Below are 24,372 nucleotides of genomic sequence, written 5' to 3'. Positions count from 1 at the left end.
TTCCTTTCCCTTCTCTGGACAGACGTCGTGGTTATGCCCGAGGCTCCTTCACCCCACAGCGCCCATAAAAGACTGGTTTAAATCAGTACCACCTGTTGCTGTCGCAAGCAAAGACGTACCGAGACTGGGGGCACCCTGGAATGGGATTCTGGTAGGGTTTCACCAGCACTTCTGGTTCCCAAAGTGCCACATGCAGGCATGAGCACCTTCTACTAATATATATATATGTACACACACACACGTTACAATACTCATCGCAGTTCTACTCGTATTTACATTTTCCCACTTACTTTGTGCACTTCTTTTTAATAAAAGAAAAATAACTCAAGGCTTTTTAAAAACATGAGGTCACCGAGCCCTGCACCAAATAAACAATGAAAACCACACGTTTTGATAGATGCAATAAATCTTATTGACTTTATTACACATTGTATTTTAGGATCACTTTACATTCCTAGACAAAAGAGATGATACAAATAAATATAAGCTGTAAAACTATGGACAGAACTATGGACAGGTTCTTTTTCTACAGATCACCTAAGAGAAGGCGGAGGTGGGTGTATCTCCAAGGAGCTGAAAGTTGTCATCGACAGCTGTGCCCATAGAAGGATCCTGGGTCACCTCTTCAAAAAGAAAGGGAGCTGGAGAAGGCAGAAAGCACCTGGACCCCAGAGAGTCAACCCCCCCACTGCACAGTGCAGCAGGCAGCACCAGTGTTCTCATTTCAGTTCCATCTCTGTAGCTAATTATGGCTTTTGCAGGTTCTATTTTCCAGTCTGTGTTTGAACACAGCGGGAGCAGACCCCAAGAAATTCCACGGAACTGTTTGAAGACTGGTGCGCGTTGCCCAGCACAGACAGGAGAGAGGACAGGTCCAGGTACACAGGTGCCTCACTGAAACTCCAGTGCTGCGTGTTCAGCGAGGGCAGACTTTACACACCTCAGACTGACTGAACACTGCCTGCTCTGATCTGTATAAGGCACCGGCGCAGCCCCAGGTGCTTTGGCAGAGGTATGTGTTTTAGAAGATTCAAGCAGCATGCAAATATTTTTAAAAAGGCGCTAGACCTAAGTTAAGGATTTAAGAAAGTGCTTTAATTCCTATGCTTCAGTGTCTCGTGGCGCTTGCCCCCACGGGCCGACTCCTGCTCAATGCCACTTTTCTTTTAAAAAAGATCCCATTATACAGATCAGAGCAAAGATAATTATGTTGAAAGTTAAACATTCCTATGAAGAAAAGGTGACGGTGCAAGGCTGTCCCAGGGCCTCTTCCAGGAGTCCAGCTGGATTTCCTGCCTTTGGTTAGCCAGCAGGAAGCCCAGATGGTTCAGATAACACCAAAGAAGGGCAAACTCGGCAGGAATGTTTCTTAAAAGTTCCAACCCAAAGCTCAGTATGTTTTGTACAGCTTAAGACAATGTATCTTAATATCAGTGCCACTGAGCATCTGGTGAGGGTTAAGTCCTTCGGAAGGAAAATCCAAAAGCTTCTGTAACAGGCCGAGATTGCCCACAAATACACTGACCAAATCTCCACCCTGCAGCCCCAATTTACATACAATGACTAAATATGCAGATTTATTCTTTTCCACTCTACTGAGTTTCTTTCACCTTGCTAATGAATTTCTACAGAGTTAAAAGCAGAGCCTTTCTGACACTGGCTCATCAACATGAAAACAGTTTTGCACTGCAGAGCTCCATGGTACCAGCCCTGCCACGAGGGCAGTTTCCAGCATATGAGTTTAATATAGACTAGAATTCCCTATGGAATAGTAGCAACTGAGGAAAAGTGTGCACATGTGCAGACACAGATGTGTCTGTGTATGCATTATTCACATAAAACGTGTACATAGGTACATACATACACGTGATTATATATTGTGCTGCTATTTCAGGGTTTTAAACCTCCCCCCTGTTTAATTTCAATTCTCTTGAGCACTTAAACCATACAATCATCTTTTAAAATGTCCTAGTACAGAAGATTATGTGCTGGAGAGAAAGAAGGAGGAGAGGGAAGAGAAGGTGACGTTATACTATGCAACAAAAGCCAGTTAAAAGGCTCTCTGGATATAAACAGTGCTTTGTAAAAACGAAGATTATGCTGGGGTTCCATGTTCAGGTTGAAAGAAATTGGTCATGTGCCTGCTCTCTCAATTATAAGCAAATCCCTCCTTCCTCCACCAGAACTATTATATATATATATGTGTGTGCATATATGTGTATACATATATTAACCTTGTAGCCTGGGAAAGCAGTCCATGGAATGCAGCAGCCAAGTTGGTGTTTGAAGGGGCCCACCTGGGCACCATGCCTGCAGGATGCACAGGTGAGCTGTGCTGAGCAATCAGTTCCTCCTGCTCAGGGGGTCAGTAGAAAGGAGCTCTCCAGCCTGGATGAAGTCACTCCGTGGACACTTAACAAGCACAAGGCAGAGTCCACACATCAGAGCATGTCTACAACCAGGCAAGTGCTCACACACTCACACGTGTCAGTCTGGAGGGAGACATCAGTGAGGGAAACAGGTAAAAACATTCACAGGATGACAGCCAAGAGCAACCAGAAAAAGTAACATCCCAAGTCTCAATTTACAGTGAACTAAAACTTACGAATGAGCTGTGGGACACTAGACAGGGACACCTTACTCTGTCCTTAGCGTGGAGTTCCACCTCCCTCTACCCTGCTACACGAGCCTGCTTTAGTCATAGGGCAGCTTTGCAATGAGACTGTCAAAAGCAGGAGTTCTTCCTCTCTTGTTTTCAAAGCAAAACCCCTGGAATTAACACCAGCCTCCATCACCAGCCTCGGTTAGGTTGGGTTCACTTGCAGCAGGCTCTGAGTGGGCTGGGAGGTGCAGAGAGAAAGCTGCTTGACATGGAACAGGTGAGGCACAAGAGGCACTGAATGCTGAACCTCCTTAGACACCAAGGACCAAACTCCCAGGAGTGCAGTCAAAGGCAGCTCCAAGATCCAGTGCTCTGCCCAGCTGAGAGTCTCAGCCTGGCAGGGAGAGCTCTGAGCTAGTGCTACGTTTTCCATCAGCAGTGGGAGGCATGAGAAAATGGCTGTATGCCATGAAAGATGTCATATGGACACTGGTTTTAAATGCCAGGGGTAAAGATGGAGGCAAGAGAGAGGAGGAAGGCTGTGCAGCTGACACTGGCATGCAGAGATGTTCTTTGACAAGGTGGTTCCTGTTGGTAGGGGTGAAGTCTGTAGGTCAGCTTAGAGGAGCTCTCACTTATGCCTGTAAACAAAGAAAGGAATTCAGATTCTACTGCTTCCTTTCTAGAGATCACAGAGTTGTTTTCAAGACCCTTTTCTGCCCTAGAGCCCAATGGGGAGGCACAGCTGTGTGGTGGTGAGGACACACTGGCCACTGCCATCCTGCCTCCTCAGACCAGTGCCTGAGCCCCAGGTGGTGATGCCAATCTCTCATGCAGGAAGAGGAAGAACCATGCACCTTGTCGAGTTTGAACAGATCCTCTGCTTTTTAGCCTCTTTTAGTTCTCACTGTGGAGCCTCAGAGGGGTGGTTCTGTTGAGATGACTTTCAACTCTGTCTTCTTAGTGCCCAGCAGCCAAAAAGCCCCGTGCAGCAGAAGGGCTGGTGCAGGAGGAGGACGGTGATGCTGTGAGGTGATCCCCGTGCTTCCCATTGCTCCTAACACACTGTAACGTACCTCATGCATTTTTGATTTCCTAACTAAAATCCATTTCCCACAGAGGCCAAACGCTGAATTGCAAGCACGGATCTTCCCATGGCTCAGTGCCCCTGGATTGGCCCGAGTCAGTTAAACAGCAACAAGGCCATCTCCAGGGAAAGGGGCTGGAGGCTGGCCAGGAGCTCTCTCTGCAGGTTTGTCCTTGTCTCTGCTCCCAGAAGGTAAAGGCTGTTCCCTCCCTGGAGAGGTGTAGCTGGTTTTATTTTGGAACCAGCCCTCGTGACTGTGGGTAGAGCTGAGAACTGGGGGTGCCTGATCCTGATGCGGATCCCACCGATTTCCTTCCAGTTTTCGGTCTGAAGAAGCAAAAATTAAAATATAAACAAGAAAAGCTCTAACAATGTCAACGACCTGTCACTTTCCAAAATTAACCTGCAAAAAGCTGATTTTTTTTTTTTTTTTTTGCCAGAGTTATTCTCTAATAAACAGTTTCAGCTTTTTGTTCTGTCCTGTGTCCTACACCTGAAAGAAGGGTATGGCGAGGCAGGGGTTGGCCTCTTCTCCCAAGCAGCAAGCAACAGGCCAAGGTGAAACAGCCTCAAGTTCTACAAGGGCAGGTTGAGGCTGGATATTACAAAAAATTTCTTCACTGCAAGAGTGGTTGAGCCCTGGCACAGGCTGGAATCTCCATCCCCTGTAGTGTTCAAAAAATGAATAGATGTGGCACTTCAAGATAAGGTTTAGTAGCATGGTGGGATTCAGTTGGACTCAAATCTTAAAGGTCTTTTCCAGTCTTAATGATTCTATGTTCCTTTCTCTATCTGCTTCACTATGAAGCTCAGCTTCACTTCACGGATGAGAAGTGCTGACCAACAGCAACTGTACTCGCACCTCTCCTGTGGGCCAGTCTGCTCAGGGAAAGTCTGACTCACCTGGGCTTTGATTTTTTATTTGAAGCGCTCTCAAAGGTTGAGGCGTCCACTTGAATCTCATCTTCTTCCTGCAGAGCTGCTTCCAGAGCTGCCTGAACCTTGGGAGCGATGGCTGGACCTTCGTAGTTCCTCGTCGTCCGGCTGGGCCTGTCCATTTGCAGTAACACGATGTTCTCTGCCTGAGACAGGAAAAGCAGAATCACAGTCTCCATGTTTTCATACCAACTGTTACTTTGCCCTCCAGAAACTTAATCTGAAGTACTTTATAAATGTATGCAGGACACGACAAATTTACATCTCAAAGAAGAACACACAATCCCCTCTGGAATTCATATTCCCCGGGTGAGGAGGGTGAAGAGACAAAGGTTCAACCAGATCTGGGCTTACCCTGTACCGAGTCTTTGTGTGACTCATCATGGATGTCCTGGCGTGTTGGCTCAGGGGCCTTTTGTACCCCACAGCAGATACTGGTCTTCTCATCATCTGCTGGTTACTAGAGAAAAACAGAGACTCAGGCTGTTATACCCTAAAACCAAAAGCTCCTCTTGGAGTTTATGAGCTACAACATCTGCAAATTCCATGCAGGAGTCTGTTTCAACACAGCAGAAACCACCCAGGCTGCATTTGTAGGAGCAGGAAAGAAATATGACAGGAATGCACCGCTATTTTAAGGGTGAATGCACTATTACATATATTTTACATAGAATTATTGGGTTTGCCTATTAGAAAAATCATAATCTCTCAAGAATTCTCCTAACTGTACATTCCTATTTTACAGCACTATTAAGATCAAAAATTCTTTCATTTTATTATGTATCAAGAAGCTTTGAACTCTAGAGGGCCAGTTTAAATCCCCAATTCAATCCCTCTTTTGTTCTTGACAGCTAGGGAATTTCCTGTGACCTGTAATTCCATCCCAAGAGCATGAGTACACTCACTCCAGACGGGTTATGGGATGTAGTTTCCAGTTGTCTTCCTCTTCATCAAAGAATGATCTGTTCATGATCTTATTCTTTTCTTCCAAGGGAATAAAGTTTTCAATAATCAGGTGCCTACATGCAACCACAAAAATGAGAAATATACAAGAAACATAATTTACAATGACTTTCCTCACTGCTCCTCTCCCAGTGATGTAACACAGCCCTGGAAAAGGAGGAATGGTTTCGTTTTCTCGTGGTTAAATCTTATTCCAAAAGTATGTGCAAGGCAGTCCCTCCACTCCCCGAGAAACCCTCTCTGTTACAGTTCATAGCAGGCAGTGGTGTGATGTGACTTACTTTAGCTTTAGCTCCCTGGTGAGTTCATTCTGGGTCTGTTCCATTTCCTGGCGCCCCTTGATGTGCTCTTCTTGGAGATCATGGATCTCTGCCTTCACAGCTTGCAGCTTGGAAAATAACTGCAGCACACAACAAGAGCCAAAATCCGTCACTTGCCAAAGCTCCTCTCACTTTCACACACAAGTTGATTTTATTCCCAGCCTGGCAGACAGGGAATCATTGTCTTTTTACCTTTTTGAGTTTTTTGGTCTTTATGTCCACCTCTTGCTGAAGAGAACTATAGGTCTCCTTCAGCTCTAGTGTTTCCTCATCCTGACTTTCCATCTGTTGCTGGATTTCTCGCTCCCGACGTTTCTGAAGAATGTGACAAAATGGCATTAAAGACCACAATTACCTTGTCACCTCCAGCTGATACCAATGTTCAGGATGGGTTTCCTTCCCTGCCTTCCAGTTCTTCCTATATCTAGCCATAAAAATACCAGAAGCATTAATTCTTATTTGTCCTTATTTTGCTATTAAGATCAGATAATGTGAACAAGGCTCAAGTTTCAACTAAAGAAATCAAATGTCATTTTTAGATTATTTTTTCTTTCCTTTTTATCAGTTTGTACTGGTTATTGTATTTAAGAATCATCAACAGAATTTGCATAACAGAAAATAAACTTTTAGCATTGAGTAAAGACCCCTCCCTTCAGCTAAAGGCTGAACTGGTACTCATAGAGGTCTTACAAATATTTCTTCACTTACAAACAGCTCCAATCAAGACAGGCGGTAAATCTTTACCATGAAGAGCTAGAAGAAAACTATTATAAACCTTCTTTACATATTTCAAATAATGACAAGTATGACACAAGCCCTTCCCCCTTCTTTTCAATAAATGATTGCCATCAAACCAATTTTAGGGTTAAACCTGGGAAAACTTTCTGGTTATTTCCCTGACACAATGTTTTACAAAAGTTCTTCGCAAGGCTTTTTATACAAAATAACAAATCTCCTTCCTTGTACCTGTTCTGCAATTTCCTGTCGTTTCTGTTCCAGGATTTTCTGCTGTTCATTTGTGTGATCCACAATATTTTTCCCTCCCACCAGCAGCTTGCTTTCCATTGTCTGAAAGGAAAAAGCAGGGTCAGAAGTTTCTCTCAGTGACTACAGAGGGTAACTTTCTCTCCTATGGATACAACTTCTTCAGGGCAGCTCCCTTATCTAACCTTCTCTTTCAAGGCAGCTGCTACAGGAATCACTATTTCTTAAAATTCCTATAAAACCATGGGATTAATGCAACAGTAACTTGTTTAGAATAAGGCACCACTGCAACGTGTGGCAAAGCTGGAGAACCAAAATGTGTGCTCCCATGTAAATAACTTGTTAATGATCTGTGACAGAAGGAAATGGTTTTCAGTGCCACAGCTTGTGAAAAAGATGCATTGTCTTTTATTGTGCCACTTCCTTAAGATCAGCACATAAGAACAATGAAACAACTCATGAATATTGAAACATGTAATTAATGGCGGAAATTTCAACTTCTGGCTAGAAATAGTTTATTTTAAAATCTTCCAACCTAAACACAGGTCACTATCCTGGGAATTTCCTCTGAAATATCTTTCCAAATTAGGAAACCCTTTATCTTCCCCTCAGCCTATGGAAATTGCTTTCAAAGAGGAAGAATTCTACCTTGATTTTAGCACTCAGCATCTCTGTTGCTTCCTTCTCTCGCTTCAGGTCCTCCATTTTCTTCTCCTTCTCTTTCAGCAGCCTCATCTTCTCTTCTGCTACCAAGCTGTGATCCTCGACTATAGCTTTCTTCTCAATCTCCAGCTTTTCTTGTTGCTCCCTCCAATAGTCATCTTTGTCATCTCCTTCATCCTCACCCTCTTCAGTGTCCTCCTCCTCTTCCCCACCCTCCCTCCTCCTCTCCCTCCTCTTTCTTTTGCCAATAGACCGCTTTTCCAGCTGTGCCTTGAGTCGAGCAATCTCTTCCTGGAATTCCCGCAGCAGAGCGTCCTTAGGATCCTCGTTCACTTGTGGCTTGTTCTTGATGTTTTTGGCACGGTTGGCATATCTCAGCGTGGTCAGAGTCTCCTCTACATTGTAAGAGGCAGGGCCTATATTGGCCACCATCACAGTTTTGGCATTGCCACCTAATGAGTCCTGAAGCAGCCTGGTCAGCTTGGAGTCCCGGTACGGAATGTGCGTGCTTTTGCCATCTACCAGGGCAGAGATAACGTTGCCCAAAGCTGAGAGGGAGAGGTTGATTTTAGTGGCTTCCTTCAGCCTTTCCCCCTGTGCTCCAGTCTTTGCTTGCCGCTCGCTGCCTGCCAGGTCGACCAGGTTGAGCTTCCCGACACGGATGTGGTTCTCTCCATCCAGCCCCAGCTCGCTGCACTCGATAGTGATCTGGAAAATGGCGTGGGATCGAGAGCTGTGCTCGTTCATGTTGGTGGCACCAACGGAGCGGTTCTGGTTTCCCAAATTCATGATGTGCTCTATCTCTTTGACGCTTTTCGTAACGATGGTGGTCAAATCCTTAACAAACACCCCTGTGTCTGGTCTCTCCTTCAACTCCAGCCGCTTGGACTGATCCTTTGACAACAAGTCTCTGATTTCCTCTTGGTATATTTCCAAATAAGACGCTCTAACTAAGTATTGCTGGTTTTGAGATCTAGAGATGTGCGTGAAAATGTGTTCGAATGAATTGGGGATGACCCCTCTCTTTTCGGGATCACCACGCACCCCTTCCATCGTATAGGTTTTCCCTGTCCCGGTCTGCCCATAGGCGAATATTGTCCCATTAAACCCTTGCAGAACAGAGTCCACGAGAGGTCTGAAGGTCTCATCGTAGAGTTCAACCTGTTTGGAATTCCAGTCATATACAGCATCAAAGGTGAACGTTTTAGGCAGTTCATGAGCTGACCCCCGTGGATTCTTCACTGAGACCTGCCCTAACTTGACATCCACGTTGACAACTTTGTCATAGGAAGCGGTTTTCTCTTTGCTGTTCATGGGCCGGCAGCGCACGACCACCCGCACGGACTCGGAGCTCTTTGACTTGGACATGACGGCGGGGCTGCGGCCGCTCTGATGCTGTTGATGGATGATCCCGTGCTACAAACCTGAAACAAAAACAAAGCAGGAATGTCTGAAGGCAGTTTTCTGCGGGGGACAGCTTTTCACAGAGCCAAAGTCTCGCCTCATCAATTTGAGCGGCATTTTGCGTTCATTAAGTTGCAAGGGATTTTGAAGAACTAAAATAACGTACAGCATGAAAACGCTGCAAAAGCCTGAACTGAGACAGAATTATTTTACCAAAGGCTGTGCATCAAATGGTATCATTTTTACAAGCTCTGCTGCAGAAACTCATCATCAGATCACATCTTTACAGCTGGTAAAAGATCCTTTTCTTGATCCTTAAAAATAATAATAAACCTTTTCAAAGTATTTATAAAAACAATACTTTGCCATTCATATTCCTTGCAGTCAGGCCTTTTGTTTTGAAAATCTAGTACAGCCTTGCTCTCACTGGGGCACAAGTCTGCTATTATCTTTTCTTTTGGCAATATACTTTTATCAAGATTCCCCAAAAAAAGCCAGCCCCACTCAGCTATACTGACCTACTGACATCACTCCTGCTCTGGTGTTCCAACTGCATCAGGTTTACAGGACTCACCATCAACCCTAACTCATGATGTATAAACCCAGATCACAGATCCAACTGGTTCATGACTCTGGGTAGAGAGGGAGGACACACTGGTGCATCCTCCAGCCATCAGCAAGATGAGCTGCCATTGAAGACAGAGCAAAAAGCCTGTGCTCCTAAACTGCTAAAGCAGTCACTGCCAAAGCCTCAGATCTCAACAGCACAACTTGGGGAATGCCATGCAATTTCTAATAATCCTTTTTATTTCCAAGATATCTTCCAAGAAAGTCCTAAGGTCCTTCTGCCAACTAGAACTAAGTGTGAAATGAATACACACAGGGAATCCCAGGTAGTGCTGGCACAGGCTCAGGCGTGGCCTCCCTGGGATGTATTCACTGTTTCCTTCCCAGCCAGATCAGCAGGAAACAGGGATTTTTGTCTAATTGTTTTTTACTTGATAATTGCATGTCTCAGGAGAGCTTTTCCAACAAGGTGGCAGAGAACTTCAGGGCCAGAGCTAGTGGATGGGAAAGGAAGCACGATTCCAATACACAGACAGTCAGACTGGCAAAAAGTAAAACAGAAGTAACCGACAAAAATGGTTAAGATTGTACAGAAACCTCAATATGGCCTTGGGAATTTCCTTGGGTCTGTGGGGGGAAACTCTTTGCTTCTCATTCTTCCCGTAAAAGCACTGAACTGTAGACTGATTCAGAATTCACTCTGCACCCTGCACAGTGAGTGCAAACTGGTAGAGGAATTTTCAGCAGCTATTGAATAAAACCATTTCCCTCCTAACTGACAGCTCCAGGTAAAGGTGACCTTCCTGTCTGACCCACAGCAAACACGGATTCTGGAGCACAAACAGAGAAAGAATAAGTGAAACGAGGACAAATCTTGGAAGAATCACAAAGAACAACTCTCCCTCTTTTCATCCTGAGGAATTGTATACATTAACACACGCTTCCCCTTCCACGGCTCTGAGAGACATTCCAGTAATTCAAGTTCACAAGAGACAATTTTCTGACAAGGTCACATGACAACCACTGTGTCACGTATCTGCATGTTCACACTGGCAAAGACTCGAATTAGGCACAAGTTCTGACAAGGAGACCGTGGATTTATTTTATGTATTGAATACTTAAAACACCATTCTGATGAGAACTGCTGCCTTTTAAGCAACTATGACAAATACTAAATGATCAGAGTTAAGTTAGTCTTGCCAGAGGTAGACTTTGAACAAAAATTATGTTGCACATTTGCTTCTCCTCTGGGTGTATCTCCTCCCTGTCAGCTTTTGACACCTTTCCCCACTTCACTTGCAAGTCTCTTTTTATAGTCACAAACAACTGATTTTACCCCTGATTTGGGCTACTTTCATAACAACCCATCACGAATCATCTCCAATTATTTTAGCTACTGCGGTGAAGTTTACTGGAAGCATAACAAATTATGGTTCTTCTCAGATTTATCCAAGTGTGTAACTGGAAAATAAAACCAATTAGTTGGCAGTGTTTGTATTCCCCAGAAACTCCAAGGCAATGTTTGAGCTGCCAGAATGGCTGGACATTAATGGCCAGAAAGCTGGGAATGCTGCCGTGCCATCCACTCTTCTCCATCAAAGATGGGAATTTTTTCATTAAATTAGTTCAGCCTAAAGTGACCTGGGACAAGTCAAGGTCAAGGTGGAGATGGGTACACTTGCAAATGTGCCTTTGGTGACCAAGAGGGGACGATGGGCAGAAATCGCAGCATTTTTATTAATTTCGGTCAACATAAGGTTATGCCTGAAAAAATGAGCCATGCCACAACCTGAATACAAGCTGGGGCAACCACTTTTCCTCAGACACTTCCAGGATTGGGAGATGCTGTCTTGGACAGCTGTGCCCCAGGCATTGTGCTCACCTGCCCTGACAGGTGATGTCCTACTCTGCTTCCTGCCTTAAACACCTCTGAAAGATCTTTTTGGAACTGCCCAAACCCTCCCCTTGCATCTCCGCACATCCTGAAGTACCACACAAAACATTCCATTGCCTCTCGCCATTCAAATCTTTCAAATATTTGTGGTTTCATAATGTCACGGCTGAACTGCGTCTTTCCCTCCGTCCCAAGCCAAACCACCCTTTGTGCTGCCGTTTTCCTCTCGCCTCCCGGACAAACGCTCCGCAGCCCGGGTAGGGGAAGGCAGGGCAGGGCCGGGCAGGGCAGGGGAGGGCAGAGCAGGGCAGGACCAGGGCAGGGGAGGGCAGAGCAGGGCAGGGCAGGGGAGGCCGGGCAGAGCAGGGCCAGGGCAGGGGAGGCCGGGCAGAGCAGGGCCAGGGCAGGGGAGGCCGGGCAGAGCAGGGCCAGGGCAGGGGAGGGCAGAGCAGGGCAGGACCAGGGCAGGGGAGGGCAGAGCAGGGCAGGGCAGGGGAGGCCGGGCAGAGCAGGGCCAGGGCAGGGGAGGCCGGGCAGAGCAGGGCCAGGGCAGGGGAGGCCGGGCAGAGCAGGGCCAGGGCAGGGGAGGCCGGGCAGAGCAGCCCGGGCAGGACATGCCGGGTGCTGCCGCCGGAGCTGGGCCGGCGGTGCCACCTGTGCCACGGTGAGCCCTGATTTCGCTCGGCCTCCGGGGTCACCTGTGGTCACCGCTGTCGCCTCAGCACGGCAGCCCATGGATGTTCCCGCCCCCGGGGAGCCGGGACCGCGGGCTCCTTCGCGGATTCACCCGAGCATCACCCACCGGCCGCTGCAGGGAAGGGGCCCCGTGGAGAGGGGGAAGGACCGCGAGGGACAAGCACCGGGAACGGGGGGACACCCACCCCGGCGGGGCCACCCTCCCGCGGCATCGCCCCCGCGCCCGGCCGCGGGCGGGTCCCGCCGCCTCCCGCGCCCGCCGTCCCGGCCGCGCTGCGGGCCGCGCCCAGCCGGGCACCGGGGACAGCCGGGGGGCAGCGGCCCGCGCTGTGCCAGCCCGGGGAGGCTCGGGGATGCTCGGGGGGGATGCGGGCCGGGCCGGACTCACCTGCGCCGTCACCATGGAGCCGCTCGGCCGCTCCTCCCGCGGCCCCGGAAGCGGCGCGGCCGCTCCGCCCGCCCGTGACGCTCTTCCCTGGCAACGGGCGCGCCCGCCCCGCGCCGCCGCTCCCGGATGGAGCCGGGACAAAGCGGCCCCGCCGCCGGCATCCCCGCACCCCGCCGAACACCAGAGGGACGCGTTTCGTCCCGGCCGGGCGGGTCCCGCCGCTCTGCCGCACACCCAGCGTGGCTCCTTTAAAAATCCTCCAAAGCTCGGGAATAATTCCAAAGAGGAAAAGACCATAAAGAAAAGATATTTAAGAGTTAAGCTCCCTTAATCAGAGCTGTCCGGACCGAAGCGGTGCGGTGGAAGCTGCAGCTTTGGTATCAGAGACTCCTGCAATGGAGGAAGGAATGTTGGAGCACTACGAGTGAATACAAAATCAAGTTTTTTTATTAGTACAAAAAATACCTTATTTAAAAAAAAAATAAGAAAGAAACACCTCACCCTAACATTTTGTTTTAATACTTTGTCTTTCCAACAGTGTGGGGAAAGGCTTCCCCTGCTCCACAGCAAGGCAAGGCAGCCCCAAGGGCATCACCCAAGATCAGTAAACTGTATGACACAAGGAGATTCAGTCTTCAAAAGCCCGGCTCCCAAAGGCCCCAGACATGATCATTTTCCCACAAATCCCATGATTTTTGAAGCCAGCCCTGAGGAAACAAGAGATGAGTTTTTGCCACCCTGACACCTGAGGGACCTTCTCATTTTGCACTCTTTTGCTCACTCCCCTGTGCTCTCAAACTCCTTCAAAGCTCAGAAACATTTCAAGGAGGAAAAGACCACCATAAAGAGACATTTGGAATTAACCGCTCTTAACAGCCTTGCCTGAACCGCAGCAGTGCACTGGAGGCAGCAACTCTGGTACCACAGGCTCACCCAAGTGGCATTTTTGAAAAATTAACTGTTCTGTAATCAGTCTTTGGACCAAAAAACAAAGCCACAGAAGCACCAAAAAGCATTGGTCAAGTTGAGTCTCACCATGCTGGGGTTATCAGTGTTACCAGCATCAAACTGCACCAGGTCAAACAGATGGGTTTGGGCTGTTGCTTCCCCATCAATTAATAATATTTCAGAATCCCCTCCACTGGGAACTGCCCCAGACAAGGGTAATGCTCAGAGGGGTTATCTTATAAAGTACTAAAACAAAACAATACCATAGATCCAGGTATGACATACCCAACCCCACTAGAACTATTTTAATAACCTTGACTCAAAGTTTCTCTTCTACCACAGACCTCACTGACATCAACAGCTACAAAGCTATGAGCTCTCAATCTCCAGTTCTGGACTGGCTGTGACAGATCTCCTCCCATGTCCCTGCAGACACCTTTGCCCCAGGCTGATGCAGAGGCTGAACAGGCAGCTGCCATGTCACACCATGTCCCACTGCACTCCTTCAGCACCACCAAAGAGATACCAGGCCCCACAGCACTGGGAATGGAATCTCTTTGGACAGGAGAAGGGACACTGAGGCACTGTGGTGACACAGGTCTGGTAAGACAAACGTGGTCCTTGATAAAACCCAGAGCTTTTTCAGTCCTGAGCGTCACCTTGCACACCCTTTCCAGGGAACCTGATATGCCTGGCAGAAGTTTTACATTCAAAAAGAATCAATTATGGTCAGTTTTGGCCACAAAGCTTCAAAACATCTCCAGGTGTGAAAATAAGAATTAAGAGAGAAAGAAACGAGGAGGAAATCTGAGCAGCTGCTTCATCATGATTGCTGGTGAATCCCAAGTAGTGAGAACGGAGAGCTATAAAAGCTACATCTTAAGAAAACTATATATAGTTTATAGTTTCCTCTAAACTACATGATTTAAATTTCTATCTGAGCTCAGACAGAAGAGTCTGGAAAGGACTGTGAGGAGTATTGGAGGGCAGGAGCTCTCCCACAGCCCAGCAATGACTGCCCACAAGGTGCTGCAGCACCAAGGACCCAGCTCAGAGCCCAGGAACCATGGAGCCTCTTCCTGCTTTGGTCAGAACTCATCCCGCAGCCTCGGTGGGTGGTCCATGCCAAAAAATGAGGAGGGTTTCCCATGGATGTCACGCTCCCTTTTCACAAAGGCAGTGAAGGAAGAGACACAGTTCCCGATGAAGTGGTCAGACTGGCCAAGGATGTACAGATCAATCTGAGGCACTTCTGGCTGCAAGCTGACAACCTTGAGCTGCAGAGAAACGAGCAGAGCAGATAAATCCAGTCAGCTGTTATCACAATCCAATGTCTTGGCATAATATTAGAAATGGAATACACAACAGAAAGAGAGTGAGTTTTTTTCTTTCTCTGCCCTATAACTCATTTACGATTAGATCAATGTCAGAGCATTTCTGAAAATCACTTAAGTTTATTTAATTTAAACCCTTTCCATGGAAATATTTACTACCATGCTAGATAATACTTTTCAATCTCCTGGAAAAAAAAAAAAAGTCTTACAGGATAATTTTTATTGCTATGAGCCAAATTCACTTAGAGATGCCAATATTTGGCTGTGAATAACCTATTCCACAACTGCCTGTCTGCTATCCATGACAGCCTTGGGCCAGAATCCATGGGAGATTTTTATCCAAGTGCTCCTGCCAGAAAAGGTTTCTGGAAGACTCACCTTTTCCTGGAAGAACTGTTGTATTTCTGTTGTGTAGGGCTCAGAATCGGTAGCAATATAAACAGATTTAGCTTCAATCTTTGCCACCCAGAGCTTGAGAGCGCGTTTGATCTCCCTGAGGTCTGGCAGGCACATGTCCATGGTGAGAGGCACTGCAGCACTCCGGTCGTAGCCCACGCACTGTGGTGAAGCCATGAAGTGCGGCCCGGCCGTCCCGTCCTTTAACATGTTGCAGGCATTTTTCTATTGGAAAAGAGAAACACAGAATCGTCAAAGCTGAAGATCTCTGAGATTATCAAGTCCAAACTTTGAACAGATAGCCCATGCCCACTAAACCTTATCACATCTATTTGTGGTCTGGACACTTCCAGGAATAGCTATTCCACCACTGCCCTGGGCAAGCTGGGTCAGTGCTCAATCATTCCTTCAGTGAAGAATTTTTCCCTAATATCCAACCTCAACCTCCCTGGTGCAACCTGAGGCCATTTCCCTTTGTCCTGTCACTGGGAGGAGAGGCTGAACCCCACCTCACCACAACCTTTTATTGTTCTCAAAGTACCACATTCGGGTGAGAAAACACCACCACAGCCCAACCCCTGCCTGTCTGAAAGAATCCCAGCGCCACTGCTAACACACAGGGAGCTCCTGGATGCCAGCAGGGATCAGGTGGCTCTCTCAGCACAGCTCCTTTCGGAGCAGCTTTCTCCACATCCCCCTTGTCACCAGGCTCCAGCCGCCGCCGTACCCAGTCCGAGCCGATCCTCAGGTGAATGCCGACGTAGGGCCGGAGCAGCAGAGACTGGATATAGGCTTCTCCCTTCCTCACCATGGCATCAGACCACTCCATGTACTTCTGCAGGGGCCGGTGCTCCTCCAGGACAGGAAACTGGGCTGGAGCTCCAGGTAAGGCGAGAACAGGGTGCTCAGAGGGTGGAAACCTATGGAAAACCAAACCCCAGCAGTCCAAAATGGGATCTCACCTGCACAAAGACTGCTGTGAAGGTTAGAGTAGAAACCAGGAACACCCCAAAATATGCAGCATTTATTGTTCCAAATTTAGATAATTTTAGCTGTTTTGCCATCTGAACTGAAGAAATGTCAGGGACTGTATTTTACCTCCGACCTTTTATCTGACAGACAAGAGAAGAACCTCCAACATGCAGTGAGGAGCTACCAAGCAATGGGATGCTACATTTTCAACGCACACTAGAGCAATTCTGTCACCCAGACTTACTGATAACCACTAAAGTCACTCATAGCTCTGAAAACACGAGGTAAGCAGCAAAATACAGTCCATAATCACCGAGACCCAAATTATTTTTGACAATTAATTACATATTTAATAATTAAACACTTAATAAATTAAATATTCCTTGCTCAGAAATCAATGAGCCTAAAGGAGTTCATACCCAAAATAATGCCCACAGGAAGTGCTCAGCAAATATCTAATGGAAAAAGCATTAATATTTTTAATTATATTACTAACAAACCACTTCAGTCTCTCCCCCAAAATGTAAAGTCACAATACACAGTCACAACTGCTTTCACGAGTGACTCCACAGTGACGTGCCAGCACTTTTCCATCTTCCTGGTACCTTTGGATCCAATGATCCTTGTATGCAGGACTGAAGGAAATTCCCTTGAAGAGCTCAGACTTATCAAAATCCACTTGGAACTGATCCCAGAAGGGACCAAAGGGATTTCCATCCTGCAAAGAAAAGACAGATGTCCATTCGGTGCACACACAGAGCCTGAAAGATCGATCTAACAGGATCCTGAGGTTCAAAGCAGGAGCCCGTTCCAGGATGGAAGCAGCTGGAATACAACAGCCTGTTTGACACACCAGCTCCACAGGAAGGCCACAGCAAAATACATTAAGGGAGGTTCACTGAGAAGGTTGCAAAGGTTGTCTTAAAGAACAAGGACACCACAGCTGCCAAACTTGTAATTAAGAGAGGTTGCTTTAACTCCAGTTGGAAAACTACCACAACTGGCAAACAGAGAGCAGGAGATAAGCTACAGTCACAGTCAAGTCTGAAGTGATAAAATCTACTTGCACAGGTTGTATCCCGGATCCCCAAGCACTTGTAGACAAAGAAAACTAACGAAGGCACAGCACGAAGGCACAGCACGCCACTCCACAAGTGGTGAAAGCAATGCCACACAGACCGATTTGCGGTGGGTAACTCCTCAATTTGCAAATCAACGGCGCCCTGAATGAATCAGCCTCAGCCTCTGGAATTAAGCCGTGCCCGCGGGGCTGAGGAGGAACTCACCTTCATGGGACACGTGCTTTTGTCCGCGCTTCTCTGGGCAGCAGCCTCGAAGCAATAAGCCACTCTCCTGCCGGGCGGCCAGTGCCGGGGCGCCAGATGCTCCATGAATTGCTCCAGGCTGATCACGCGGTGGTACCGCTGGAGCGGCTCCAGCCTGAAGTGCTCCGAGTAGGGGACGTGCAGCTGTGGGGGAACAGAGCCCGTGAGCCGGGGGTCCCCTTACCGTGGGTCCCCTTACCGGGGGCCCGCAGCTCATCCCAGCCCTGCCCACCGCTCCCTCCCCAGGCCCGCGGGGGCTCACGTTGGTGTAGGGCGGGCGGTGGTGCCGGTACTCGATCCAGGGCGGCACGGCCAGGGTCCGGTTGAGGGCGCGGGCGAAGGCCAAGGCTCCCAGGAAATGCTCGGCTTGGTTACCGAAGCGGCCTGCGAGAGAGGGGGCTCAGGCGGGGACCGCGCCGGGGACGGGTCGGGCACGGACCGGGGGATGCAGCGGAGCCGCACCGGGGCATGGACCGGGGAATGCAGCGGGGGACGGACCGCGGACCGCGCCGGGGGATGAACCGGGGTCTGCAACACCGGGGACTGCAGCGGGAACCGCACCGGGGTCTGCAGCACCGGGGGTCGCACCGAGGGATGCAACAGGGAGATGCACTGGGGGCCCGCAGCGGGGGAGCCTCACCCATGCAGGGACAGTAGAGCAGGTACCCGGCCTCGTCCCAGGCGGGTGCCGCGCCGCCTCCCGCGGCCATCACCGGGAGGAGCGGGAGGAGGACGAGGATCCCCGGGACCGGCGGCACGGCCATGGCGGCTCGTCGGCGGCCAGAGCCCGGCGCCACCATCCCGGCATGCCCCGCGGCGCGCCGCTCTGGCGGCCACCACCGAGGCGTGACGTCACTCCCACAAGGCCCCGCGCAATGGCGCCGCCGGGGCCGGGACCGGAGCCGCGCTTGGCGGGGCCCGGGGGAACGGGGTGAGCGCGGGGGGGCTTGGGAGGGGGGCGGCACCGCAGCGAGGGGCGGTGGCACGGCCGTACCCTCCCCTCGGTGGCGGGGTCCCCTCAGGGGCCAGGGGGGCGTGTGAAGAGGAGGAGGATGAGGGGCGGTGGGGGGGGCGTAGGCCGGGCCCGCCTCCCTCCCCTCAGGGCTGCGGGGCGGGGGTGGGATGTGTGATCCCGCTCCACCGGGGCTGCATTATCCACGGAGTGCTCCCGGGGGTGGGGGTCTTCCCGTTGGCTTGCGAGGCAAACGGCGGAGATGCTGGCGGGAGGAGCGAGTTGCCCCTCGCGGCCACCCCCCGGCACCTCCGCCGTTTGCAAGGCTCTACCAACAGCATCTCTGAATTCCCCAAAATTCCAGTGTGATCGTTTATGTACCTTACTGTTAAAGACGTCAAAATTCAACCTCTTGTCTTCTTCCAGGTAGCTTTGAAACTGGCCCAGATGGCCAGTCTTTTTCGGAGGGAAAGGAGCAGTTCCCTGGTGAAAGTGGCAGAGACTCTCGGGACACCTGCACAGCTCTGGAGCAAGAGGTAGAGAACACTCATCTTTTCTGGGACATATTTCATATTCATGCTTTTAGCATCCAGAAAGATAGATTGCTCTGAACCGCAGGCCTCCTGCACCCTGAGGGGTCAGAGCAGCTGTCACATCACGCTGGTTTGTCCCAAAGTGGCACCTCAGCAGTTCTGGTCCTTTATTGTTCTGCTTTGACCACGTAGATTTAGCCTGCACAAAACCAAGTTTTATTCTTAACAGGCATTCCCAAAGTTCACAGTGACATGTTTTCTTGGAGTCATCCTGTTTCTCAGTGTTTTCCACCCTGAGGGAACCATCCGTGGTATCTGGGGTGACGGTGCAGTCACAGTAATTGTTATTTCAGCTCTTCATAACGTTCCTTGAGCACTTTCTTCAGGGTTGGTTTGTTCCCTCGCAGTTGCACATCCTGCCCACAACTCGCACTCGTGTTGATGTGCAGCAGGAAGTTCCTCCTCTGAAGCAATCATGGAGTGAGGGTTTGATGCTATTTTAAGAAGAGTTTCTCAGGCAGCCAAATTGAGTGAAAGAAATCGGTTTTATTTCAGCTGACCGTTTACCAGTCGAGCTGGCAGTGGAACCCTTTAAAAACGTTTTTATTTCGCCAGCACACAGCTCAAGAACAGCCTGCTGAGAGAGATTGATGTAGAGCCTCGTCAACATGAAAGCCAGAGGAGCTTACGGGAGGTGTATTTTGTTGAGCAGGAAACAGTTTGAGCTTCCATTATTAATGGATGAGAGTATCAGAAAAAAAAACAAAAAAGAGTCAAAAATTGCTCATTACAGTAGAAAACTTGCTGATCCAGAGAGGCAGAATCTGCCTCACAATCGAAAAGTGAAAATACAATGAGTAATCCCACCCTGAAGAGGAGCAGCATCCGTTGCCTTCCAGAAAAAGGTGCGGTGTTGACGATAATTGTGAGTTTTCTTCCTCAGCCCCGTTCAGCCACATGTCGGGGTTCAGATTGATTTGCTCTGGAGTTGGTTTTGCCCAGGGCACCAAGTTGGTAGCAGGAAGGAAGGGAAAAGAAAATTCAAGAGAACCCTGGTTTCTCTGAGAATCTCTGGGAGGGAATTCCGTGTATGCAGAGAGCAAGTGAGAATATGGAAAAACGGGATGAGAAGTGATCTGCAAAACACACAGGGAAAGGTATTTAGAGCTACAAATAGACATCTTTTATGATATTTCAGGAGAAAATACATCCAGCAGGTAACACTGGCTCTTAATAGTTGCAAAAAAAAAAATCAATTCAGGAAAAGTTGAACATAATTTTTTATTCAGGTAACAGGTTAAGGGGGAAAAGACAGAGAAGCGTTGTTGATTGGAGTTGGAGATTGGAGTTCCCCGTGACTGGGAACACGCATCTTCACGTGTTCATTGTGTGCACGGGCGAAGGACGCAGTGTACTTAACACCATCCTTCTGTGATTGCAGATGAAGAAGTTTTGCTGTTAAAGCAATTTGGTCACAGGGGGCTCCAACAGAAAACTGCATCGGGACAACATCACAGCGAGACGCCCACAGGCTCGAGTTCTGCTTGACATGGCCATGTTCTACTAGACCTGCCATGACGGCATTTTTTCCCGGTGTTCCCAACTGGATTCAAGATGCAAAGCAGGAGGAGGAAGAGACAGGCTGGAAATTAGTCCCCAGACCGAGAGGTGAAGAGACCGAAAGTCAGGGAAAATGCCAGTGTGAACTATCGGAGCCCTCCTTCCCTCACGTGGACAAGCTGAGAACTCACACACTTTCCCATTCGGAGCAGAGGCCCTACAACTGCCCCCAGCTGCACTGTGGCAAGGCCTTTGCCTCCAAGTACAAGCTCTATAGGTAGGTATCTGCAAGTGCCTCTGCCCTGCAGTGCCAGGAGAGAGGGGAAACTCCCCTCCCTCTTGGGCCTTTGCTTGAATTTCTGAGAAGCTGGAGGAGGGGAAATGCCCTTTTACCTTGCAAAGCAGTTGAGTCCCAGACATTACCATACTTGGCATCTCTTTAGGCGCCTTCCAGAGAACTTCAGTTAATGCTGTATCCTGAGCTCAAGCTGTTTTCTGTTTCACTGAGGAGGAAATAGAAACAGAAAGTGAAGTTCACAGATTAAAAAACAAAATGAAAAGCAAGAATGGCATTTGCATTCATAAGTCCTGCTTCTAACCACAGGGGTAATTCCACGGCAGCTCTTGCTCCAGTATGGAGAAGTAGAGATCCCATTTACTTAGTGAAGTACAACACAAAATAATTAAACAGTAATGGCTGAGAACTTGAAATCAGATAAACCTCAGTGTGGGAGAGTGTGAGATACCAAGGTGAAATCAGACCACAGTGGCTGTCAGCAGACTTGGGCACAGCCTGACCCTCCTTATGAACTGAAATTTTCTCAGCTAGTGTCACAAACTAGAGAGGTTTGGCAGCCTCAGCAGAGAGCAAGACCCAGGGGAGACAGACCGTCGGTTTTGCCTGAAGCGTTGTTTAGTGGAGGTAAAACGCCATTAGGGATTTTTGTGGCATAAAGTGTAGGACACAAGGCAAATTTTGGAAAACTAGCATGTGTTCCCTCAGGGCCGGATGTTTGTCTGACCTTTGCTGCTTTTCTCCCCTAAGGCATATGGCCACGCACTCTGCTCAGAAGCCCCACCAGTGCATGTACTGCGAGAAGATGTTTCACCGCAAGGATCACCTTCGGAACCACCTGCAGACCCATGATCCCAACAAGGAGGCCCTGCACTGTCCCGAGTGCGGCAAGAACTACAACACCAAACTGGGCTTCAGGCGACACCTGGCCATGCACGCGGCTGCCAGCGGTGACCTCAGCTGCAAGGTGTGCCTGCAGACCTTTGAGAGCACCCAGGTGCTGCTGGAGCACCTCAAAGCTCATTCCAGGCGGGCTTCCGGCGGGGCAAAGGAAAAGAAGCATCCGTGTGACCACTGCGATCGGCGCTTCTACACCCGGAAGGACGTGCGGAGACACCTGGTAGTGCACACGGGGCGCAAGGACTTCCTGTGCCAGTACTGTGCCCAGAGGTTTGGGAGGAAAGACCACCTGACCAGGCACATGAAGAAAAGCCACTCCCAGGAACTGCTGAAGATTAAGACGGAGCCAGTGGACATGTTGGGTCTGCTCAGCTGCAGCTCCTCTGTGGCAGTGAAGGAAGAGCTGAGTCCTGTCCTGTGTATGGCATCCAGAGACATGATGGGTGGTAAGAGCTTCCCTGGCATGCTGCCTGTGGGCATGTACAGCACGCATCTCCAAACCATGCCAAGCTCAGGGATGCCCCATTCTTTGGTTCCTAATTCTCTTCCCATGGGAATGAGCTATCCTCTGGAGTCTTCTTCTCCCATCTCCTCCCCACCGCAACCTCCTCCAAAGTATCAGCTTGGATCTACCTCATATTTGCCTGAGAAGCTACCCAAAGTAGAGGTGGACAGCTTTTTGTCAGACTTCCCTGGCAGCCTGTCTCTCTCATCTGGTGATCCTCAGTCCTCTTCGCCTCAGCCACCCGCCCTGGATGAGGCTTTGCTTTCCAAGAGCCCTGCTAACCTCTCAGAGGCTCTCTGTGCTGCTAACATGGACTTCTCTCATCTTCTTGGCTTCCTCCCCCTAAATCTTCCTCCTTGCAATCCTCCTGTCTCATCGGGGGGATTGGTCATGGGCTACTCGCAGGGGGAGGCGCAGCCACTGCTCACCACTTTGCAACATCAACCTCAAGAGTCTCCCGGAGCCGGGGCCTCGCTGAACTTTGGGCCCCTTCATTCGTTGCCCCCCGTCTTCACCTCCAGCTTGAGCACAACCACGCTGCCACGGTTCCACCAGGCATTCCAATAAGCTGGAAATAGCACTGGAGAACAGATCTTTCAGTCACCCTTTTGTGGAGAGCCTTAAAAACGCACAACTCTTCCTTCCTTGGGGGTGTGAAAGCTCTGGCAGAGCTGGGTCGGGCAGGAGGTTTCTGATCCCGGAGGGAGCACTTGTAGACTGGAACAGCCGATATCCCGTGCGAGTCCCAGTCCTGTACAGCGGAAAGATTTCAGCTGATAGACTGGATATATTTTATCTAATTTTTAATCTGTGAATCAGGAGCCGCGCTTAGCACTGACCTTCCCTGAGAATGCTGGAGCTATTTCCTCTCTGGGAAGGGACTGTCCCTCAGAAGGAGTTGAGACTTTTTCATCCTGGGCTATACTTTTTAAGAGTCCAGCTTCCATTTCATGTTACCACACTGCAATTCTGGCAAACCAGCCAACACCTCCACATGGAGAAGAAGTCACGATACCGCTCTGTATGAAGCCAATGGGGAAGAGGCTGTCCTTCCCTGCTACCTCTCATCCCGTCACCCAACACAGCTTACTCCACATCAGTGTTAAGCAACAAGCCCGTTTACATAGCGAATTCAGCGCCACCTCTTCGGAGCCGTTAGGATAAACTCGTTACGGTGAACTTTGTTTACACAACACAAATCTCTTTCTGCCATTGCAAAAATAGGAGGCACCAGAATACACTGGGTTCATCTCTGGTGTAGCTAGAACACTGTTTACACAATGAAGTCAGGTTGCACTGATTTCTCTTCACTTACCATGTTCTTCCCCCATGGGGAAATACACTGCTTTTGGACCACGTCAGCCTCTGCCCCTCTAGGCAGCACCTTCCTGCCTTTTCTCGCTGGCTGTCCCGAGTGAAGGGGATGGAGCAGCTCTCACAGCTTAGCTTGGTGTGCGGTGTATGGACAGAGCCCTTTTGGATATCTCCCCCAGGCAAACGGATCTGGAAACCAAAGCACGTGAGAGAGCTGGGTGAGGAGCTTGGGACATCGAGCACTGGCGTACCAGGCGTGGGTGAGAACAGGCTGCAGGCCCTGCTCCATAGGTTCCCTTGGGATGAGGAACAGAGTATGAGTTTCTGGCGCTTGGGGTTTTTGAACCACAGCCGTTCATTGAGGTCAGCACCCTTTTTGGCTTATGCAGGAAGCAGAAAGGTGTATTTTAACTTCAATGATGATTACATCCAAGAATCAAGGAAAAATTGGTCCCAGCTTCAGGTACACACTGTGTATTTGAAGCATTTCTCCCAACACCAGTAGTTCTAACAAATGCTGAGGTTTGGGGCCTGCAGTCAACTTTTCACTTTGGATTTGGTTCCACTGGCCTTTTTTGTTCTCTCCTGCTCAAACCTTGCCTCCTGAAGTTACAGTGCTTCCCTTGCTTCCTGCCCTACCTCTTAAACTCTCCCATGGGCTGTTTACCTACCAGGGCAGAGGAGTTATCCTGGGAAGTGGCAGCCAGCTGCTGGTGCCATTTAGCACCTGTATTGTCTCCCGCTCCTGTTTTCCTGGGCACTTAATACTGCAGATGGGGACATACGGAGGCCACTCTGCACTGGTGCATGTTTCTGACTATGGACAGGCAGATT

General features: G+C 49.2%; 3 protein-coding genes across 5 annotated transcripts; 1 reads left to right on the top strand and 2 right to left on the bottom strand.

The window, feature by feature from the left end:
- Positions 1-388: 388 nt before the first annotated feature.
- Positions 389-12,595, bottom strand: KIF3B (kinesin family member 3B). Of its 2 annotated transcripts, none has more exons than XM_040080118.2 (9): positions 12,505-12,595; positions 7,541-8,979; positions 6,875-6,976; positions 6,101-6,223; positions 5,870-5,988; positions 5,531-5,644; positions 4,980-5,085; positions 4,593-4,771; positions 389-4,016 (listed from the first exon to the last, which is right to left on the bottom strand). In XM_040080118.2, exons 2-9 carry the CDS (start codon positions 8,921-8,923, stop codon positions 3,920-3,922), a joined length of 2,223 nt encoding a protein of 740 aa, XP_039936052.1. In that variant the 5' UTR covers positions 8,924-8,979; positions 12,505-12,595; the 3' UTR covers positions 389-3,919. The 2 variants fall into 2 exon arrangements, with proteins under 2 accessions (XP_039936052.1, XP_039936053.1); XM_040080119.2 differs by lacking the exon at positions 12,505-12,595 and adding an exon at positions 12,119-12,201.
- A 279-nt stretch (positions 12,596-12,874) lies between these two features.
- POFUT1 (protein O-fucosyltransferase 1) lies at positions 12,875-18,279 on the bottom strand. Its single transcript, XM_040080365.2, has 7 exons — positions 18,120-18,279; positions 17,742-17,863; positions 17,441-17,623; positions 16,760-16,872; positions 15,910-16,102; positions 15,165-15,407; positions 12,875-14,729 (listed from the first exon to the last, which is right to left on the bottom strand). The coding sequence occupies exons 1-7, from the start codon at positions 18,277-18,279 to the stop codon at positions 14,541-14,543; spliced, it is 1,203 nt and encodes a 400-aa protein (XP_039936299.1). The 3' UTR covers positions 12,875-14,540.
- A 62-nt stretch (positions 18,280-18,341) lies between these two features.
- PLAGL2 (PLAG1 like zinc finger 2) lies at positions 18,342-23,562 on the top strand. 2 transcript variants are annotated; one of them, XM_040079684.2, is made up of 4 exons: positions 18,342-18,410; positions 18,858-18,967; positions 20,406-20,801; positions 21,570-23,562. In XM_040079684.2, exons 3-4 carry the CDS (start codon positions 20,539-20,541, stop codon positions 22,789-22,791), a joined length of 1,485 nt encoding a protein of 494 aa, XP_039935618.1. In that variant the 5' UTR covers positions 18,342-18,410; positions 18,858-18,967; positions 20,406-20,538; the 3' UTR covers positions 22,792-23,562. The 2 variants fall into 2 exon arrangements, with proteins under 2 accessions (XP_039935618.1, XP_039935619.1); XM_040079685.1 differs by lacking the exon at positions 18,342-18,410 and adding an exon at positions 18,604-18,653.
- The last annotated feature ends 810 nt before the right edge of the window (positions 23,563-24,372 follow it).

This window comes from Hirundo rustica, chromosome 16 (genome assembly GCF_015227805.2).
Source record: "Hirundo rustica isolate bHirRus1 chromosome 16, bHirRus1.pri.v3, whole genome shotgun sequence".
NCBI lineage: Eukaryota > Metazoa > Chordata > Aves > Passeriformes > Hirundinidae > Hirundo > Hirundo rustica.
Note: the sequence above shows the minus strand (reverse complement) of the source record. Positions and strands in the feature narration are given on the sequence as shown.

Coding starts and splice junctions, on each gene's coding strand:
- POFUT1 (XM_040080365.2), bottom strand. CDS start 18,279: ATGGTGGCGCCGGGCTCTGGCCGCCGACGAGCCGCCATGGCCGTGCCG. Junction 15,408..15,909: donor TGAGGATCGGCTCGGACTGG/GTACGGCGGCGG, acceptor CTTTTCCAATAG/AAAAATGCCTGCAACATGTT. Junction 14,730..15,164: donor AACAGTTCTTCCAGGAAAAG/GTGAGTCTTCCA, acceptor GTTTCTCTGCAG/CTCAAGGTTGTCAGCTTGCA.
- KIF3B (XM_040080118.2), bottom strand. CDS start 8,923: ATGTCCAAGTCAAAGAGCTCCGAGTCCGTGCGGGTGGTCGTGCGCTGC. Junction 6,224..6,874: donor GACAGGAAATTGCAGAACAG/GTACAAGGAAGG, acceptor CACATTCTTCAG/AAACGTCGGGAGCGAGAAAT. Junction 5,989..6,100: donor AGACCAAAAAACTCAAAAAG/GTAAAAAGACAA, acceptor TGTGTGCTGCAG/TTATTTTCCAAGCTGCAAGC.
- PLAGL2 (XM_040079684.2), top strand. CDS start 20,539: ATGACGGCATTTTTTCCCGGTGTTCCCAACTGGATTCAAGATGCAAAG. Junction 20,802..21,569: donor TCCAAGTACAAGCTCTATAG/GTAGGTATCTGC, acceptor TTCTCCCCTAAG/GCATATGGCCACGCACTCTG.